The sequence below is a fragment of the Pteropus vampyrus genome, unplaced genomic scaffold (genome assembly GCF_000151845.1).
Source record: "Pteropus vampyrus isolate Shadow unplaced genomic scaffold, Pvam_2.0 Scaffold78, whole genome shotgun sequence".
NCBI classification, from domain to species: domain Eukaryota; kingdom Metazoa; phylum Chordata; class Mammalia; order Chiroptera; family Pteropodidae; genus Pteropus; species Pteropus vampyrus.
In genome coordinates, this window is record NW_011888859.1 from 1,974,352 (window position 1) to 1,989,338 (window position 14,987).

Below are 14,987 nucleotides of genomic sequence, written 5' to 3' on the forward strand. Positions count from 1 at the left end.
GACATAGAATAAAATCTGCAAAGGTAAAAGGAACACGGAGCGAAGTTCAGGAGAAACCCTGGATGAGCTTCCAGGGGACAGTGATCTGTCCCCTCTCGGCGGAACTGCATAGGGACATGCTTCATTTTCCCAGCAATGGTGTGTCATGCCACATGTAAAGTGTTGCCAAGAGTATCTTAGTAATAAGCATCACACAGCTATCAAGGAGATTTATAGCATGAAAGATTCAGCCTCTCATAAAGGAAAGAACAAAATCACCTATCTCATTCCAGGACCAACCCAGGCCCTCACTTACCATGAATACTTTTAGTCTCAGGACAACTGGGCAGTCTCTCACTAAATGCTTTTTCCTCTTGGAGAAAAACTCTCAAAACATCTTGTGGTACAAAAAAAATAGCTTTTTCCTCTTGGAGAAAAACTCTCAAAACATCTTGTGGTACAAAAAAAATAGCTATAGCATTTTACTTTGAAATATTAAACACATATCCTAGGGTTTAAAGTTTGTGATCGCTAGATTTCTTAGTGACACCAGTAAAACCGGACTAGAAAAGGTCTAAAGGAACAGCACATGGCACAGATCACTCTACTCCACTTGATACCTACACGCACTGTTGAGCACCATCAGACTTGCTGAACATGACACATGCTCGTAGCCTGAGATATTCCCAAACAGTGTTTAAAGCCGTCCTAAGGCAAGGGTTGGCTCTCAGGGTGTATTCTGTGCAACTCAAAACTTCTGCACACATGATGGTCATCACTTCTAGAACCAGACCAATCATGACCTCCGATTCATATAACTTTTAGGTAGGAACTACCTGAGATAGTGCATGGAGACAGACCCATGCCTGGACCAGTCTAGAACGTTCGCCTGCTCTGATGCTTATCCGATGGGTGGAAGCAACAAGCTAAACAACAGGAACAGAGAAGAGCAGGAAGGGAAGAGGGGTTGAGCAGCAGATGTGCAGCAAGTTGCCTCCCCAAAGGCTGGCAAAGAGCCCATTGCACTAAAAGGTCTAAAAATGCCAAAGTAGCCTTGGAACAGACTGGAAAAGTCATGATGCTAACCACTGACGGTAGCCAAATAAAATTAATTCAATGTCTATAATGCTTTTTTCATTTTACTCAGAAAATCTAATTAGATTTCCCAATATTTCCAGGAACAAGCTGAAGCAACTTAAAAATTTCATGTGTAATTTGTTTTTCTCACTCTGTAAAAGCAGTATTGTGACTATTTTCCACCTCTACTTGGCAAAAGTGAGAAGAGCTTTCCCATTCTTTTTTGTTTCCTATGACAGTGAGCATAATCATTTCCACTTCCTAAATCACTTAATTCAATTCCGAACAAATATCCCAAAGGCAATAACCACCCTCCAGCCCAACTTTAAATCTGCTTGGAAAACTGTTCTTAATAATTTTCACATGTACTAAAATTCTTTCCACTATGTAGTATGCATAAAAGAAGCATATTCCTCAAGTTATTTGTTTTATTCAGTACAGAGTTGGGGTTATCTTTTACCCCTCTCTTTCGCTCGTACCTCATAGCTGATTCATCGACAAATCTCGTTGGCTTTATTTTCAACCTCATTCAGTATCTAACCACTTGTCACCACCTCTACTGTTCTACGTCAGTTCAAGACATATGTCTTTTGCCCGGATGACTTCAACAACCTTCTCATCTACCTCCTTTCTTCTGCCCTGGACCCTCCTCAGTCTGCCCTTCACACAAAACCTTATTCACCTTCTCTACTGTCCATCTCCCTCACTAGGACATAAGTGCCACGATACAGGGATTATTTTTTCTGTTTTGTTCACTGCTACATTCTCAGTACCCAGAATATTGCTGCATATACAAACAGCATGTTAAAATATTTATTGAATGAATGCACAAATAAATGAAAAGAGTTTCTAAAGTAAGGGAATTTGACAAATATTATCGAAATGTTTAATAACCTCCATAAACTTTGTAGATCTATACCTATGTTATCAATGCATTCTATTGATAAATCGTTTCATTTTGAAACGATTGTCTTTTGTAATCTTTTAGCTACACATTTGGAAATAACTAATGTATCGGGATGCTTAGGACTGTCAAACTAAAGCACTGTTAGAAAAACAACTAAAAGAATGACTTCTGGGGTGAATTATTACATTTACCTTTTCCTCTTTGCTTCTTTTTCTCATCTTAATTCATTAATATTTCCACCAAACTATGGACAGGAAACAGATGGGGGTAAAATTTAATTCTGAAAGTGTTTCATGGTTATCTTTTAGCACTGTTGGTGGAAAGACAACTGAAGAACAAAGCAGCCCCCGAAGTGATATTTTAGGACTATTAAAATGTCAATCGAAGTCATTATTAAAATGAATTACTTAAAAAAAAACATGGAAAATTAGCAGCATCCCTTTTAAAGAAGTGTATGACTCTAACTTGGTATTAAAATGTGCCCTGATTGGAAACTATTATGGATTGAATTGTGTCCCCTCCCCAAGATATGTGCAAGTTTTGACCCTCAGAATGTGATTTTGTTTGGAAGTAGAATCTTCAGAGAGGTAACAGAGTTAAAATGAGGTCATCAGGATGGGTCCTAACCCCATATGCCTACTGTCTTTATATAAGAGGGAAATATGGACATGGGTACAGACAGACACAGTGGACTAACGCAGCTGCAAACCGAGGCATATCAAGTGATGCAGGCCACTGACCAGAAGCTAAGATGAAGCACAGAAGGCTTCTCAGAGTCTCAGGCTTTGAGAACTGTGAGATAATAAATTTCTCATTTTAAGCCACCCAGTATATAATACTCTGTATGGCAGCCTTAGCAAACTAATACAGAACATAACTAATGTTTTAGGATGATTTCTTTTTAAGTTCTTCTAAAAAGTGAGGAAATGCTCATATCATGCCTGAGGTCATCTCAAAGTTACAATACTTAATATATTCAGTTCCTGCCCTTACTAGCCCCAGAGATCTAAGGCTAGCAGAAAGAAGGGACTGTTTGTTGCATATTGAGACATACCATTTATAGAAACACTAAACAATGGCTATTTGAGACCTATTTCTCCCTGTAAAGGACTTATTGCCAAACTATATTTATTTTATAGCCAAATATCATAAAGATTAAATCAAGAGTATTTAAATACAAATATAACATTCTTTTCCATTTGACAGAATGAGAGAAAATGGGGCACTACAAGCATTTGATAACACAATATAACTGATGTTTATGTCAAGATTACACTCTTTTTCTAATTAAAAATTCTAATTTCTTACAGAAGTTTTTTGGAAAACACATCTTTAAATCGTCTCCTTTGGGGGCCATGGTGACTTCATACAATAATAATAGCTAACAGGTCTTGCATAAAATTTAAGAATTTGCTAAGATAAATACATTTTAAAATGTTAAAGAACTAACATCTTTTTAAGTGTCACTTTTAAAAATATTTATTCTAACATAAATTCTTTACTCAAAAATACAGACTATCCTGTTAGACCTAAAAAAAAAAAAAAAAAGTAGTTATTAGGTGGGAATCCTCTCAAACCCAAGTCCATCCCTCCTCTGTCTTCCTCTCTGCCCCACTCCAAATTTAGGCACATCCACACCCCTCTTTCCTATCCCCACTCTGGTCTCAGAGAAGGAGAGAAGTCTTTCTTCTGGTACAGACCTACACTCCAACTGTGCTCTTCATTTCTCTCTCACCATCTCCTCATGAGCTTCGTGTCTTCAAAATAACCTTCTTTGCCTTCTTTTTTACTCTCATCCTCTCTACTAGTTCTTGATCATTCCCTTCAATACAGACATACACTTAAAACTACCCTTCATGAAAACAACCATTACCAAATCTTATGTTCTGTCTCATGAACATGTAATATACACTCAGTGTCCTAAGACACTGACCTCTCGTGTACTCATCAGTTTGCTGGAGTCTGATTTCTTCTATGACATAGCCATTCCCAGTGGTGGCCAATGACTTCCTAACTACCAGATCAAATGGGTTTCTCTCTATCAAGTAATCTTTCTAAAACTGAACTTCTTAGCTTTCCCCCAAGCCTGTTATATTCTCTCTCTCTGTAATGATATTAATCATTTGCTCAACTCAGAAATCTAGAAGTCATTCTTAATTCATCCTCCAAGATTCCAATTCATTATCCAGTCCACCGCACACACCTGTCAATCAACCCACTTTTCTCCATTCCCTACCACTGCTTTAGTCCAAACTGCCCTCATCCCCCAGCTGGCTTATTGCAGGATCACTCTACCTCCAATCTTACTCCATTCTGTTTTAATTTATGGGAGAGAGATAGAGATAGAGAGGCAGAGGGAGGGAAAAAGAAAGACTTAATGGCCACAGTAGTCATTTCATTTTTCTGCCCAAGATTCTGTAATGTATGTCACCGCCCACAACACCCAGACTCTCTTAATGAGTGACCTTTAACCAATTCTCAGTTTTCTCTGTCACCAGTCCATTCCTGGAACACATGTTTTCAGGCATTCTGAACTTGCATTTCCTTTACTATACCATGCACTTTCTCATCTTTCAACTTTTGAAAATACTGGTTCCTTCACCTACTCAATCCCAAGGCATTTCTCAAGGCGTTTTCTTCCTGTGAAAGCCTATTATGATGCCTTCGGATTACCTGTAGGGTTGGTTGTGTTTGCCGTGTGTTCCTTGACGCCCTGTACTTCCCTTCTTGTGAAATTTACCACACAAACTTCACCAGAGTTGTTTGTCTCTTCATTAGACTATCAGTTTCATGATGGCATGGGCCATATCTATCTTTCTTTACTCTGTATCAACAACCCCTAACCCATAATAGGACCTGAAAAGTACTTGCTGCATGAATAGCTAAATAAACAAAATGTGGGAGTATAGCACCATGGTTAGTGCCCAAGCTTAGGAGTCCAGGGATTGAAATCTGTTTTTTCACTACTTGTTATTAATAACTAAAATTATTGATTTACTCTAAACTTCAGCTTCATATTCTATAAAACCATAAAAAGAAGACTTATATTTGACTATTTTTATGAGAATTAAATAAAAGATAAAATTGCTAAGGCACAGTAATTAGCACTTGATACGAGTTCAATAAACAGCAGCTGTAAGATTTAGAATCATTTTTAGCAATGAGTAATGACAAGCTCGAACAGAATGAAGATCTAACTTTGAAAAGCCATTGCCGAAAATCAATCTTGGGCTAATTAAAAAATAAATACTCCACCTTCTTTCATTGACAGAGCAAATAATAGAAAGATGCGGGATCTTCTTGAAGAGAAAGAAAATTATAGGGTTCATGTCTAAATATGAATCCCCATTCCTGAATCACCAGGCATATGAAATAAATACAATCCACTAATTTTTGTTATTGTTAAATTACATTATAATGACAATTTGTGATTTGTGATGTTTTGTATAATTGCAGAAGCATAAAGACTTCGATTTGAAAACAAAGCAAACATCAAAAAAAATGAACTAATAATTATATCCACAAATTTGAATAATCTACATCTGAATACTAAAAAATGGCACAAAAAGACATGGAAAATTCTTGGGTTTTTTTTCCCTCTGCTTTTAATAAGATTTTTGTCTTCAGAAAAACATATTTTTTGAAAACAAATTGCTCTCTTATTTGCACCTTGTCTTCATAGTGCTGTCATAATATTTACAATGAATTGTTGCAATAAATTGGAATGTCATCAGTAAAAGAGATTATTATTTTATTTAATTAGAAGTAGTTTATTAATTTGAAACTGAGCAAAGCGGCCAAGAAAAATGAACATTTTTCATTAAAAAACCTCCCCAAATTTATCTCCATGAAGCATCTTTTGAACATTTCCAAACTCAGCCAAGATCAAATGACCTTAGACGGAAGGATCAATATATATATATATATTTTTTTGGCTTCTCAGTTCAACATCCCAGCTCTTAAATCTGCTACAACCTATTACATTAAAGCTATTTTTGGAAATGGTCAATTTCTAAAGAAGATTTTGAGAAAACAGATATAAACTTTCTAAAAAAGCAGTCTTTCGTATTGCCCTTTAAAATAAAAGTGTTTTTCATTTGCTTAAAATCTTTAAAGAAGGCATTGCAGTAGCAAGATGTTATCACAGATTTAGGATGAAGTGATTTATCATTCAAGTTTCAATCTACAAAAATTCCCATGACTGTTGCACAAAAGCCTCAAACAATAGAGATCTTGCAAAATATCTACGACTTGCATTCTGAAGTTAAAACTGTTTTTTTTTTTCTGCCAATTTAGCACACTTCTCAGTTCTTATTCTTAGAGAGAAAAATCACATAGGGTAAGTAATAGATGAATTAAGATTAATATCTTGAGTAGCAACATAAAAAAATATTTTTGACATGGGTCATTTTCTGACCTTAATCGGTAGATGCCGACAGAAAATTGTAGGAGAAAAAAAAGAAAAAACAAGGAATAAAATGCATTTTAACTCTTTTAAATGGTTTGGTTATGAGATTTTCTGAAACAATTCCAAAACACAGAGCTACGTACAACAGGGATTCATCATCACACTAGGAAACATTTGCTATGAAAGAGGAGAGAAGTTCGTTACTGTCATCATTCGAGGATCAAGTACCCGTCCCTATTTCATAGGTTTGGAAGAAATTCTCATGTGCTTCAAGCTGGACTTCAGATGGAACCTGCGGTATGCGCTGTACTCAATGCTTGTGCGATTCCCAAGTCCATACGTTGATACCTTAATCTAATAACACGATGGTGTTTGGAAGAGGGACCTGTGGGAGGTGATGAGGTGTAAAGGAGGTCGTGAGGTGATGCACTACGATGGGATCAATGTCCTTATAAGAAGAGGAAGAGACCAGCGTTCTCGCTTTCTCTTTCTCTGCCTTGTGAAAACACAGCCAGGAAGAGGACCCTCATTAGGAAATGAATCAGTTGGCACTTTGATCTTGGACTTCCCAGCCTCCAGAGCTGTGGGAAATAAATGTTTGTTGTTTAAGTGATCCATTCTATCTAATTTTGTTACAGTAGCACAAGCCGACTAATACTGGGTCTACATTGGTTAAGTATTTCTGGGCAAAGTAAACAAATACACAAATAGCACACCAAACCAGATTCCATCTGACCCAATAAACTAAAAGACACCAGATTTTTAAAAAATCGACAGCAATTATGGCTCCATCCTTGGGGCAGCCTGTTTCCTCATTATAGGGCAAACTATTGGCCATGGTTATTTAATAAAAAAAAAACAGGAAGAAGAAAAGTTAGCTTCAAGAAGCTCTGGAAGGTAAGGAAAGACCTTGGAACAGGTTAAGTTGCTTCTCTGTGGATCATTTTTAGTGACAAATATTTCTATTCTAAGTATAGCTTTGGGCCTGCTTGAAAATGTATTGTCAGAGGAGATGTCTGTGTGTTGCTGATAGGTAATCAGGAATCAAGGACCAAAAGTTTAAGAAGCTGTTTTCATGAGAGATTTAGTGAGACTCTGGGCATGACACAGGCTTCTATGGAGCCTAACCGACTGAGTGTGTGCGTGTGTGTGTGTGTGCACGCATGTGCACACATGGGCTGGCTGTCATGTCCACAGGGTGCTAGAGTGACGGGACCAAGCACACTCTAGGATCACAGAATGATTTTGCGAGCAAGTCTTCTCAGAGACAGCAAGAAAAGTGACACAATGTCTTGGTCCAGAGGCTGGGTCAAAGACATGGCATTGACCTTATTTCTGCTGTAAGTGAAGTATTTTTATTCTCAGAAGTAAGTGAGGACACTACTTTGGGGGGAAAAGTGTGTGCTTCCATTTTAATTTGGTTGTATATGTCAACGTGACTTGAATGATACTACAAATCCTAGAATGTGCAGGTTGCATGTGCTTTTATAAGGACAAGGTACGGTTAAAAACGAGGATAAAGATGGGGGTGGGAAGACAGAGACAGAAAGGTTGGGTGGGAGTATAAGGAGGAGGGGAGAGGATGGGAGAGACAGAGATGGTACAGGGCTGGGAGGGAAATACGAGGGTGAATGTGAAAGAAACAGAGCTGGAAATAGAAACTCAAGTTGGGCTAACGGTGAGCCAAGGATGGGGAAGAGAGAGAAATGAGTAGGGGGTCACGTAATCAGCTGCTGAGACAGATGCAGACTTAAACATTAACTCTGTAGCTGCCCTAAAACTTTCAACTGCCAAGGCTGGGTAATGGGGTCAGATTTTATTTTCAGAATGTTTTCCAAATATAAAGGAGTCAGAAAAAGAAAACGTTCTCCAATGAATTTGTGGGTTTTGGCAATGTTTGGCAAGATACGACACTGTCAGTATAAATAAATTCAGGATAACAAGTATAGGTATATTGTTCTGCTTCAGTTTTCAAGATGACCCAAAGGGGTAAAATCAAAAATCACAAGTACAAAGGAGAAAGGAAAAAAAAGAATGCAAAGCTCTATCACATTAAGGTTATAATGGAGCAGTTGTGGAGGTAATAATATTCTGGCGGGTGGCTCCATAGTGTAATGGTTAGCACGTCTGCTTTACACGCAGAAGGTCCTGGCTGGGTTCGCACCCTAGGTGGAGCCATGGGCCAGCCCGCCCCCCCTCTGAGTGCTCTGGGGATGCCTGGCCCAGGGGCACCAGATCCTAGGTGCACACTGTGAGTGTGTGGGAGGAGACGCCTCGCCTTCAGAGATACAGTTCTTAAGGGGAAAACAGCAACATCCATAGGTCAGAGGTGGGGGGTGGGGGTGGGGGGAAGGGAATTAAAGAGGAGAAAGAAAAACAAATAAATAATAAATAAATAAAAAATAATAATATTCTGGCTCTTTCGAATGATACTATTGATATAAAAATGTGTATGGTAAGAACACTGGGACTTCAGATTCATGCCTGGATTAAAATCTGAGTGGCACCAATTTATAAAGATGAATACTATAAAATAACCTATGCTAAGCACTTAGCACAGTGCCAGAAATTTATCATTACTTTTTTTCCCCAGTGATGTCTTCTTTACTATTCTAACAAAATAAGAAAAGATAGACTCTTTGCTATCTTTATTTTATTAAACATCTCTGTATGGTACTCAGCACTGTGCTTATTAGAGCTATTAAGATTTATAAAGAAATTCCAAAGATTAGAGAATGCCTTAAAGACCTTACAATGTTGTTGGGAAGGTAAAATATCAAACTGTACAAAATAATTTAAGACTAGCTGAACTTCACCTTGCTACAGGTTCTGGAGAAGAGCTGAGATTTCAGATTCTGGAGAAAACAGGCAGGAAAGGAAAGCCAGGTAGGGGGATGGCTCTGGAAGAGGGCCGCAGGGGAAACTGCTAACATTCTTTGAGCATTTGCTAAGGGACAACACAGGGCCTGAGAGCCACTTCTCATCAAGTAGGTTTTGGAGATTACAGGAGAGAGAATTCTAATTCATCCTGTATAAAGACATATCGTTCTCGTCTTGGGTTTCTGCGGCATTGTGAACTTCCCAAGGCCTGGGGAAGTGCCTAACTAACCTTTCCGTGTCTCCAAAGCCTAGTGTACACACGCAGCAAGCAGTTGATTTGTACGACGGGACTGAAATGCATTGTCATGCTTTTGTAGCTTCTGAACTAGAACAGAGGCTGTGGGAACGACCCTGGTCAGAAACTGCCGGTCGGGCTCTCCTGCCTTGCACACGGACTGTCAGCACCACGGTCAGCAAAAAGATCCTAACTGAATTCAGACGATTGTGGCATCATCTGTATTTATTTTTACAAATGCAGTGTTTTTTTGGTTTGCATATTTTTTTCATCAGCATTATAAGAGATTAATTTTACTGGGATGTAGCTATATGGGAATTGGTTTTATATTAGTATTTATGTTCAAATACTAATGTACAAATACCGTTACCTGATACAACCTAGTATCAGTGCGGATCATCTCAGAATAACGAGTCTTTTTAGCGTCTGAACTCCATAGTTTCTTTTCTATTGAAAGCACTAAAAGGGGAGACAAGACACTGTCACGATCTCCTCAGATAAAACTCTTTCCTCAGGGCAGACCACTCCTTGCTTCTTTCTGACACAAATCAAAACCACACAAACCAAAGTCCAGCACAAATTCTTCTCTTCCTATGACACACACGTTTGTAGGGAAGAAATAATTCCGGATGAATTATCTCACCAAGATTCACAGAACTGACATGAAGCAACCTCTCCTGACTGGAACTATCTGTTCATGTCTTCCCAGAGGCGACGTGAGCAAATCCTGCCTGTCGGCGACAAGGAAACCGATAGGATTGCCAATATCACGGAACGACAATAGTGACAACAGAGACAGCAGCATTTCCTGCATGCTGTGCTTTCAATGATCTGTTGACTCAAACTAAGTAAACGCAGAATTCTGCGTCATTTCCTTTACCTTGGAGAGATGAGAGTTGATCCATTTTGTGAAAGTGCGTTTTTGTACTATCTCTTGCTCATCTAGAAGGAAAAAAAAAAAATCTCATTAGATAACACAGTATGTCATGAAGGTGTATCATAAAAAATGTAGTTACACAACTCTAGAAGTAACGGCAATATTATTTGATCTTTTAATTCATTGTATCGATTTATTGTCACAAAAGAAGAAGGAATACAGCTCTAAGAGTATTATGAATCAATTAGATCTCCTTTAAAAATTATCAGCAAATACTTTAACATTTGCAATATGTTGGCCCTATGTTTACCTTCATTCACTTATTGAAAGTTCACTGTACAGTTAGACCTCAATAAAGTTGTTTGAAAAAGGTTCACTGAGACCAACTAAGTGCCAAATTCTATGCTAAATGAAAAGAGATACAGAGAGATGAATGGACAACATCTCCACCGTGAAATCTCTAGAGGTAGAGACAGACAAGCGAGGGCATGTGTACACATATGCACTCAGTTCTACAGTAATGCCGTCGGGCAGAGCTGCAGATGTGACGTGTCACAGGTACTTCACTCGGTTGGGGAGAGTGGTGAGCACTCTCTAGGGTGACCTCCAAAGAGAAGTCCACAGCTTCACATAGGCAGACTGCAGGCAGAACCCGAAACTTGCTTCTAATCAACAGAATATGGCCAAAGTTTGGGATGCCACACCCATAAATATGTTACTTTCTGTAAGATTCCATCTTAGCCGACTCGAGTGAGAGATTTTCCCACTGGCTTTGTAGAAGCAAATGGTCATGTCATCACCCGCCTATGGAGAGGGCCACGTGGCAGGGAAGTGTGGGCTGCCTTCAGGAGCTGGGGGCAGCCTCCAGCCAAGAGCCAACACGAAACTGGGACCCTCAGTCTTACAGTAGCAAGGAAACAAATTCTGCCAACAACCTGAATGAGTTTAAAAGTAGATTCTTCCTTCGTTCGGTCTCTGGATGAGAATGTAGCCCTGCTGAGAATGCAGCCCTGCTGACATCTTGAGTTCGGATATTTGAGACCCTGAGCAGAAGACGCATCTAAGCTGTGCCTGGACTCCTGACCCACGAAAGTTTGGAGACAGTAAGTGACCATTATTGAAATGGTGACAGTTGTGGTGATTTGTGACGGAACAAGAGAAAACTCATATTGGAAGAAAAAGAGAGAAGATCCTATGAAAGTTTTAATCAGCGGTAAATGGAGAAAAAGGCCGGAGAGGGGCCAATGTGACACTGATCAAAGAAAGGGTGAATTTTACTCATTCCACCAACTTTGAGTGACTGTCAGGTGTTTGTGAAACATTAGAAGATGTTGTGAGAAATACATGTGAACAATACATAATTTCGATTCCTCACCCTTTGAGGAATGATGCTCAAATCTCCATCTCAAGAGCTGACTGCTCCCAAGCCTCAGCTGGGAACAGCTGGCTGCCTGTCAGAACAACCCCGCCATGAGCACAGTAACTGCTCCCAGTGCCTACGAATGTAACAGATATACACTGCCAGATGAAGAAAATCAAGAATGAGACTTTTTAATTTGGAGAAATTTAGGATATATCCATAAGATTTACAGAATGCCATTATTTCTAATGTACTTTTAAACATGTACTTTAATTTTCAAGGACATACCAACAATAAACCAGTATAATAAGCAATACTTCCTATGTACGTCACTGTTATTTCCATCTCTAGCTCTATTTCTACATAGATTACATTATAATTCAATTACTTTAATTAATTAGTTCTATATCATGTAATATATAGGTATTAACTTATTTATTTCTTCTAACAAATCTATAAACAGCAAGTATTACAACGCCTGTTTTACAAATTAGGAAACCAAGGCATTTGGTTTTTTTAAGCATTTTTACCAAAGTCATCCAGTGCCAGAGTCAAGTTTTAGACTCTAATGTCCTGATCCTATACCACTATTCTGTTGCCCAAAGATAGCATAGAATTACTCTATTAGTCATATAAAATATTAATCACATCAAAATGATAAATTCATAGTTATCCATTTGACTTTGTCCTTCAAATCTTTAGGTTCTATAAGTGAAGTCATGTAGCAACAGAATGATCTTAGCTAATCAAGCTAGATTTGCTGGAATTCAGAACTTTATCTATAATACAAAAAATCCAATTCTAAGTCTAAAATAGCCAATAAGTATAGTTATAGTGTTGGTACAGTTTTAAACTCAGTTTGAGATTATATATTATTTTACAAATATCACAAGATGTCAATGTTTTAAAATCTTAAAATAAATTAGCATAATGTTAGTGCATAGAGTCATAAAATTAGGTATATAATCTACTGATAATATCTTACCTCCTAATTTTAAATTGTTGTATTTATATATACCACCTTTAATGAAACAATACTGCTATTATAATAGTTCCAGCTGATGGTAAATCTCTGAGTCTTAGTTAGATTTTAGCTAAAAGGTCTTTTAGAAAGAGAAAATTATGATTTTGGTAGCAATTTTGTATGTATCTAAATGTCAAATTCTCTTCATGTTTCCTTTTATGGCTGCAAAAGCAGATTTTACTGGTTCTTAACAATCTACTTTTTATATCATCAGACACGGCCGGCTGAATTCTAAGTAAATATTTTCTGATTTTACTTACTATTTTCCTAAAAGAAAATTTCTAAACTTCATCATGTCAGTAAATCCTCATTTTTGATATAAAAATCAGAATAATTTAGCCCAGAATTTAGTAATTGAATCTGATAGCAACAGCATAAAATGTTTAAATCCTAGAAGCAATACGAACCATGCAGTCAATGTTTATTTACTACACTTAGAAAATCTATTATGAAGAATAACACTACTTTATAATGCCATTGACAGAGAACTAACTTAACATTCATAGTAATGGTTTATAAAGTTCTCCTCGTGCACCTGGAGCTGTATTTAAAGGAACATTGTTTAAATGTATTTAATAGTTAATCTTACTAGTGATTTTTCTGATTTCAGCTTTTCAAAACAACAGCACGATGTGGTCTTACCAAGTATGCCTATATACGCATGCTTAATATTTCTACTAAAACTATAAAAACTGTAATTCATCTAGGCATTTTTCTGAACATGTATGTTAGTTCTAAAAATGGTAAGACCACAAGAAAACCTTTATCCCACAAGTAAACTCAGTCCTCTAGTTCTAAGGATCACAGAGAACAAGAAGTTGATCTTGTTTTTAGATTTTATTCTCTGATTTCTATTAATGGAGCCTAAAATCCACCTAATTCTTAAGCCAGTCACCTGAAGGTCATCCTTGGCTCTTTGCTTTTCCGTGTCCCCCACACTGAATCAATAAGGAATTGCTATCGATTTTATCTCCTGAGTATTCCATCTCCACCAATATCAGTCTAGTTAAGAAACCATCATCTTGTGGATGACTTTTCATTTTTATCACCAGAATGTAGGTTCTAGATTAGATGGCAGGAACTGCATCTGACTTGTTCATTACTGTCTTAATTCACCACTGCGTAGCAGATGTTTAATAAAGAAATGAATGGAGGAATCTGCTAAGGGAGTGCTGGAGAGTAAAAAACAGGCCTTTCCCTAAGGAACTGGTAATACAATAGGAGAGACTCTTATGTAAATCATAGCTCAAAGCAATGTGTCTGCTACTGTAATAAAAGAACATAGAAAGTGCTGAGGGAACATAAATACGGGAACAAGTAATTCTCCTAAAAGGCCATGAAACAGGCTAGAACAGCGGTACCCAACCTTTTTGGTGCCAAGGACCAGTGCTCCTATGAGAATCTAATGCCTGATGATCGGAGATGGAGCTCAGGTGGTGATGCTAGCGCTGGGGAGCGCTGCAAATACAGATGAAGTTTCACTAGCTTTCTCGCTGTTCACTTCCTGCTGTGTGGCCTGGTTCCTCACAGGCCACAAACCAGTACCGGTCCGTGGCCAGGGGGTTGGAGGCCCCTGGGCTAGAAGGTCCAGAGAAGCTAAAAGGGATGTACCATTAAGTTAACCACCACCAGATAAGTGGCCACTTGTGGGCAGAGAACTTTGGAGGAAAAAGAGGCAGTCTTTTTAAATCACGGCATGTTTTGGTTGGATTATAAAGTGAAGAAGATTTAAGAAGGTACTGGAGGTGAGCCTGGAAAATAGGCAAGAACCAGGTTATTAAAACCTTTGAACATGCCAAGGACTTTGGTATCTATCTTATGGACAATAGGGCTCCATCAATGGTTTTCGACAGGACAACGGCATGATCAGATGAGACCTGAGACACAGAAATATATATTATGATGTCAGTGTAGATGTTTAATTGAAGGGAGAAGAGACGGAAATAGGAAGAATATTTGAGAGCACACGAACAGAACACACGTTAAAGATGATAAATTCTGGTCCAGGGCAGCCCCAACAGGGATGAGAAGCATAAGATGGATGCAAGAGAATAAAAAAGAAGTAGACATGCAAGAGCTATGGGTGCCTTCTATATTTCTATGTTGGGCAAATGGATAACGATGCTACTAACCAAGAAAAGAAAAATAGGTCTACAGCCAGGCCACCCTGAACACGCCCGATCTTGTCTGATCTCAGAAGCTAAGCAGGGTCGGGCCTGATTAGTACTTGGATGGGAGAC

The 14,987-nt window shown here is 38.2% G+C and overlaps 1 protein-coding gene across 1 annotated transcript in view; it reads right to left on the reverse strand.

The window, feature by feature from the left end:
* Positions 1-14,987, reverse strand: part of SYNE1 (spectrin repeat containing nuclear envelope protein 1) — a 145,697-nt gene that overhangs the window by 124,611 nt on the left and 6,099 nt on the right. Inside the window, exon 2 of the mRNA XM_023532164.1 lies at positions 10,367-10,428. Coding sequence (XP_023387932.1) covers positions 10,367-10,428 — 62 coding nt within the window. The remainder of the gene's footprint in view (positions 1-10,366; positions 10,429-14,987) is intronic.